General features: G+C 36.2%; 1 protein-coding gene across 1 annotated transcript; it reads left to right on the top strand.

Moving 5' to 3' along the window:
- Positions 1–712: 712 nt before the first annotated feature.
- Positions 713–4,911, top strand: LOC110854665 (venom metalloproteinase 3). Its single transcript, XM_022103129.2, has 10 exons — positions 713–920; positions 1,012–1,184; positions 1,353–1,455; positions 1,527–1,777; positions 2,187–2,271; positions 2,365–2,578; positions 3,076–3,219; positions 3,841–4,126; positions 4,528–4,554; positions 4,626–4,911. Exons 1-10 carry the CDS (start codon positions 755–757, stop codon positions 4,836–4,838), a joined length of 1,662 nt encoding a protein of 553 aa, XP_021958821.1. The 5' UTR covers positions 713–754; the 3' UTR covers positions 4,839–4,911.
- Positions 4,912–6,975: the final 2,064 nt, after the last annotated feature.

The following is a 6,975-nucleotide window of genomic DNA, read 5'->3' as shown; positions in this document are numbered from 1 at the left end:
TGGTTGAGCGTGGAATGATAGCCACCAACAGGTAAGCTGAGTTATATATAAACCATTGAGCTGAACATTCACATATCTACATTGATGAAAATATTTACAATTCGTCCGAGATTATTTGATATCTGGTTAATCTACTCAATAAATTTACCAACATTCAGCAAACATATTCGCGGATTATTTTCATTAGCAAACTCATACATATTTATCGCTTGCATTGTAGAGTATTTCCTTATTGGGCAGCCCTGAGGTAAATGCATGCATATCTGGTAATCATTTATAATAAATAAACTCCAACCAGCCACAGATTACGCAACTCTAAATACTTAAATCAAAGGTGCAATCTGAACAATTACATTATTGTTTTTTCTTTTTCCTTTTATTTATATGTTAATCATTCTCCCATTTCATAGTAGCCTTGAGGAGAAATGTTGGTCAAATAATTTAAACTTGCTTTACTAAACAAATCCACCGCCGTAATTATATTAATCCGGTCATATCAAAAGTTGGATTACATAGATACTTACTCCAAAACACCGGCTCTTTAAAGTTGTTGCAAAACGCTACAAACATATGCATATTTATTTATTTATAGGTTTATTAGAGTCTATGTAGTGTCATACATACATTATGCCTAGAGGGTTTAATCTGCGGTAACTTGATTATGCTAATTTCTGTCATAAAACTGGACAAGTATAAAATGAAACTCAATTTGGCATGAGCATAATTGTACGATTCTGTACTCTGGTCGAGGAAGATGTCAGTCCGAACTATTATTTGGTTGGTCATCTGCATTTCTTTGATAACACGTGGTTCAGCAATTCCAGCAAAAGTTGAACTCAGGAGTAATCACGATGCCGGGTATAAGGCAGCCATTCACGTAGAAGGAGAAGAGAGTATTCATCTAAATCTTATCAAATCAGGTGGGTGTATATTTAGCTTATAAATTTTATTTGCAAGATGTCCTGAAACTCTTAATTGTTTCATTCCTGTGCATTTACATATGTACTTAAGATTCTCCCGCGTTCCACCCAAATATGAGAGTATTTACCACTGGAGACAATGGTCATGAGGATGTCACTCCACCGAAGGAACGGTTCGATGAGATAATGAATTCTATTTATCAAGATGCCGAAAAAAATGCCATCGTCCGAGTGGTAAATGGAAGTCAGGGATTAATAATACAGGTAAGTAAATACATATATTTAGCAATATAATATGCCATTTTCAAATTTGTGGAAATCTATTCAAACATTCCGAATGTACTTATAAAAAATGCCCGTCTCAAATTTGTGAAATTTTACAACCTTGTAAAATACTGTTTACAAATTACATAAATTAATATTGTTCTTCAGCATGGAATTATTGACGAGAAGAAGATAAATCATGTCGAGCACGAGGATCATGACATATCTAATATTTACGACGGGCTTAGAACCGGTGGTGTAACCGATTACGGTAATTGAACGAAAAATAATATGATACGATAAAAATTAAAACTTTTTAAAAATTATTTCAATACATTTTAGAACCTGCTATCTACGATCCGTTAGACTACCTCCCACGGAACGAGACGATTGGTCCCAGAAGCTCAATAATGGCCGTGGGAACGGTAGAGGTTTTGCTCATAATTGATTACGCAATTCAAAACTGGTTTGGTGGAAATGTCGACAGGATAGTGGAATATTACGCACTTTTCATTAAAAGTGTGAACAGTATCTACGCACTCAGTGAAGATCCCAGTATTAATTTCCAAGTGATCGGGATTCATGTTATCACGGTAATAAACAATTATACGTGGATCATAAATGTAAAATTGATTCTAATCATCAACAATAAGGAGACTGCGAATTAACATTTATGCAACCAAAATTTACTCGAACGCTAAATGCATCAGTAAGTAATCACTGTGTCACTATTCTGGCATCTAAGGAATAATTGAAAAACCAGTTTTCGATTATTCCGTTTAGTCTAGTATAGAGCCGGTTTTCTGCAAAACTAATTTTTTTGAATTATACACCGATTTTGTATTTGATCCAAAATCGGTTTTAACCAGGTTTAAATAATCACCACAATCCAGTTTGAATCCCCTACGTAGTCACTCCGGATAAGAATTTAATTGTTTAAGTAAAAATATAGTGAATACACCCTAAATGTGCAATCTCCTCAATTATCACATGTACGTATAGACACGAGCACAGCAGCCGTACATCGAAAATAATCAATCCCCTGTACCTGGAATATTTCTTAGTGACCCTGCTAAGAAAGATTTTGGTACGTGCCATATAAAATTTGTTAATAAATTTGCTATATTTTATTTCGAACAAGAACATAATATTTAATAATAATACGTATGCGAATATTTAGCAAGATTCATGTCAACTAATGCCGCTCAGTATCCGATAAACGATGTCGTCGTATTGCTGAGTGGAGAGATATTTGATTTAAGGGCGGATGGAGAAATACTTGGAACGACGTTTATTCGCGGGGCGTGCAAACCTGAGGAAAAAGTGGCAATTTCAACTGATCCTACCGCCAGATTTACTGGAGTTCGAACATTTGCGCATGAAATGGGCCACATGTAAGTAGGGGTGGATTTTCGGGGGGAAATGTCTGCACATTTAAAATAATGTCACCCTTTTGAAAAGTAAATGCGTATATGCAGACTAAATTAAATGTTAAGCCTTAAATCGAGAGTAGTGTTGACTTCATGTATGAAGGGATAAGTTCAGTCTGAATTTAGTGTAAAGTCTGTTGATTTAATTCGCCCCGATTTTTTAGAGATATTTGGATATATGTAAGTCAAAATCTGTGTAAACTTGGGTTCTTCTGGTGAATATTATGATTAGGATTTATCTTCCTCTGCCCCTGGTAAAATTTCAAGGAAAAATATCAATTTTTTGAAAGTTATAGTTAAATATGGTTTGAAGTCAAAATGCGGTCATCGGGATAAATTAAATTAATACCCTTTACTTTACATAATACAGAAGACAGTGCAGTTGCTTTTCGAAAGACTGGAATTAGTTTGAAGAGTGCATAGACGTAATTTTCTATCTAACTTTATCTAAACGTTGATAGTCTTGGGGCTGAACACGATGGTTACGGGACGTCTGCTGGTTGTCCGCGTGGTGGCGATTTTCTCATGGCGGCGAGTGGAGGGAGTGGTGATAATCGGTACAGATTTAGTACATGCAGCAAAGCAGCCATAAATACTTATATTAGGTTTGTCTTTTTTATATTCCGTTATTATGGAGATTGCGATTTTACAGAATTGTGCTAAAATTTATATCTTTACACTAAAGCTTGACGCTTGGCTAGTCTAAATACGCGACGGGAGACTTACTGGTTAACCTTATGGTGCAAACATTAAAAGAAAAGTAAAATTTTTGAAAACTTGTGAGCCTTGATCCCTCCTCAGTGAACTCGCTCGTGCTCAGGTAATCGTAAAATTGAGATCTTTTTCTCACCTTACAGGTGAGGCTCAATTATTCTTGAATTTTACTTCACTCCATCGCCCTCCGAGGTCACTGAGGAGGGATCATGGCTCACAAGTTTTTAAAAATCTTTTAATGTTCATACCATAGTTCTTTATTTTTTGTTTTAAGCTTACTTTCGTGGAACATACAATATTAGTAATACAAGTAATACAAGTAATGTTCAAATTTTGAAGGGATTGTTTCCTAACGCTAATTCGCGCTTACATACGTTTTCCAAACGTCACGTTCACGATAAACTAAGCTTAAGCGAAAATTTAGCGTGCGTACCTTAATTTGCAATCTCCGTATCGACTACATTGATTTATATGTTGGTATTTTACATTCCTGAAATTATATTTGGTTTTAGGTCCGTTAGTGCGACATGTTTGTCCATCAAAAATAATCCTCGGGCTCCATGGGCAATTCCACTCAATCAACCGGGAGATTTGGTCGACTTGAACGCTTTCTGTAGAAATTCCTTAGGCAATCCGAACGCAAGAGCGGATCCGGATCCTAATATTGCACCTGATGACATGTGCTACTCTGTAAGATGTGAATATCCCCCGCCTTGTCAACCACCCAGTCAAGCAGCAGTTTGTAAGGCTAGGTCAAATTTCCCAGCACCAGATGGAGCTGTGTGTAGTGCAAATGGGGTGAGTGATTTCGGGCTAAATTTCTAATAAGGAAAGCAAATACTTTTATACAAAACTGCCAAGTTTGCGTATACTCTTAAAAATAATGTTCTTTAATTCTAAATTAAGAAAACTATAACCAAATACAGAGCGAACTTTACTTATCTTACTTATCAAGTTAACATTACTAACTGGCAGAGCACTAACATTTAGTATTCTGGAGTTAAACTTCGTAACACGCTGAGTGAGTTCAGCGCCACATGGAACATGAGAGTCCCATGTTATTTCCGTATGGCGGTAACACCACCCAGCGTGAAACGGAGTTTAGTACAGCTTGCTTGACTTAGAATCTAGCCTGCATTTACTTATCAAAAGAGCAACGTTGCCTAAGAGTGTATGTATGATTAATTTTTATCTTTCAGAAATGTCAATTTGGGAGATGTGTACGGGTTAGTATTCAAACACGAGTAAAATAAAAAAAAATAACAATTTCAGTTTTATTAATTTTTTATTTATGCAGGCTGCACCACCACCCCCACCACCTCCTCCTCCACCACCACCACCCGCACCATTCCGTTGTACGGTTGAAGGAACTTTTGTGAATAACTCTGATTGCCGGAAGTACTTCAGATGTGTAAGAATTTCCGGAAACCTGTACACGTACGACATGACTTGTCCGAGTGGGTCATATTTTGATGCTGCACGAAAACTGTGTATTACTGGGGCATGTTAAATATAAAATTATAAAATTATTTTATTGAAATTATTATCCAATAAAAGCCTGGTTATTTTCTAGTTAATTTAAATTCTGTGACAACATTTGCTTTCACTTATAAACATTTACGCTGTAAATAGTTTAGGTAGAATCCACAAATCAATCTTATTTAACACTAACGTTTGTCAGTCCGAGTTGCCCGAATATTTATTTTTTGTCGACAAATACAATAAATATTGAAATATTATTAAACAAATGAGATATGAAATGCTGCTAATATGTAAAACAAGCTACAATTTCTGATTTGATCAATATCACGTTTACAGCCAATAATTATTCATTTAGTATTTGTTTGTTATACGGTTCCAGGATTAAACTGATGCAATTCATCAAAGCTTTTGTAAAGAATAAATAGTTTTGTTTTGTCGTATGGATGAATATTTTTGGGAAATCGTTTACAATTGCATGATGCCAAATTATGACAAATGATTTTTTTCATGATGGCGTGACCAATGTTTACAAATGTATCTATATACGCGTCAAGGGAACAATTTAATATGAATTAACTTTTACTGTTAATTAAAAAGCACCTGGTTCTACACTCTAAGTTCATTCTTGATTTACACGTCGGACCCGATTTATCCTTAGTAGCTCACCCTGCGTAGCACGAGAGCTATTGAATTCCTCACAGCCGTCCGTCGGTCCGTCTGTTAACGAATTTTTGTATCAATTTATGCTAATTAAAATGTACCAGCGCATTTTTTTAATAAGTTAAGAGCACCGGTGGTATCTAACAATCAGTAACACCAATTGATGCGAAATAATTTACAAACGGATGAAAAACGAACCAATAGTGCACAATCTCCAGGAGAAATAATCATACAATTTTGACGTAAAGCCACCAAAGTTATATATGCCTTTTGCTCGCTAATGCACCACACGTGGTGCAACTCCGGGTTTCTACATGTTTTTTTTTCGTTTATATTGCACCATTGGTGCAAGAATACATAAACATTATCTCTATTGTCGGCTCATACAGCACTTTCGGTGCAAAGTTATATCTAAATTATTATGACAGGGTGAGCTACTTCTAACGTTACTACCCAAACTTGAAGGTCAAATGAACCCAGCCAAACGGGCCAACCTTGTGGCAGACGGGGCCCACTTTTACAATAAATCACTGACGGTGTCCAATCCGAGGAGGTAGGGATGATACCATTCTGTGCGGTGTTCAAACTCTATGTGGGCAAAGGCATGGTCGTACACACTTAGTACGGTGAAATTGAGTGAATTTTGAATAAATAAGATTCTTGCTGCGTTCACAGGGCATAATAATATTAACCAGGATGTCCAGCTCCAGATATCTTTGGATATCGTGACGTCAAAGCAAATTTGGTGTTTTCCAGTATCTGCAATGTTTATAGTCAATCATTAAATACAAGTTACTAAATACATTATGACTAATTATGATTATAATTATGATTATAATTATGATTAATATCATGATTAATTTACCTAAATTGAAACCGCTAAATTTGGTGGGAACAATTCCTGCAAGGAATTGAACGTTAAGGTAGGGAATTTTTTGAAAAATTGAAACAATAGAAAAAGCTCGTGGCATTGAACGAAAAATTACGCCATCATTGTTCCTTTGCATGGAAGTGTAACGATCCGATGATTTACTAGTGAATTCAATAAAAACAAGGCACGGTGCAGAATATAGCTGGTATTGTAATAGATTATCATCTAACGTGTCCCGAATTAATATGAAGATTGTCTCGATGCGATAAATGTGGTAGTAAAAACTCAGATAAAATACGTCTTTTAATGTTACTCTGGCGAAATCGAAATGGAAAATGATACTGCACCAGGACTGATGCCGTTTCAGCATTGTTGCAGCGCTCCACATTCCATGGGAATGGTTATCACTAAACGTTCGTGGCCATTTAGTGTATACAAGCCAGGAAACCAGGGAAGATTCAAGGCGACTATGTATATCACCAACGAGGGGCAAACCACCCTCAAAATTCCCGACTTGATGGTAGTGCAGGGTGCATTCAAGTGTCGGTAGTAACGGGGCCTGACTTAAGGCTAACTCTTTTGCCAACTTCGACAACAAACTGTCGCTTAGTTTGAGCAAGAAGATGACCAGAAA

The sequence above is a fragment of the Folsomia candida genome, unplaced genomic scaffold, assembly GCF_002217175.1.
Source record: "Folsomia candida strain VU population unplaced genomic scaffold, ASM221717v1 Fcan01_Sc010, whole genome shotgun sequence".
Lineage (NCBI taxonomy): Eukaryota > Metazoa > Arthropoda > Collembola > Entomobryomorpha > Isotomidae > Folsomia > Folsomia candida.
The sequence above is the reverse complement of the archived record's forward strand: the minus strand, read 5'-3'. Positions and strand labels throughout refer to the sequence as shown.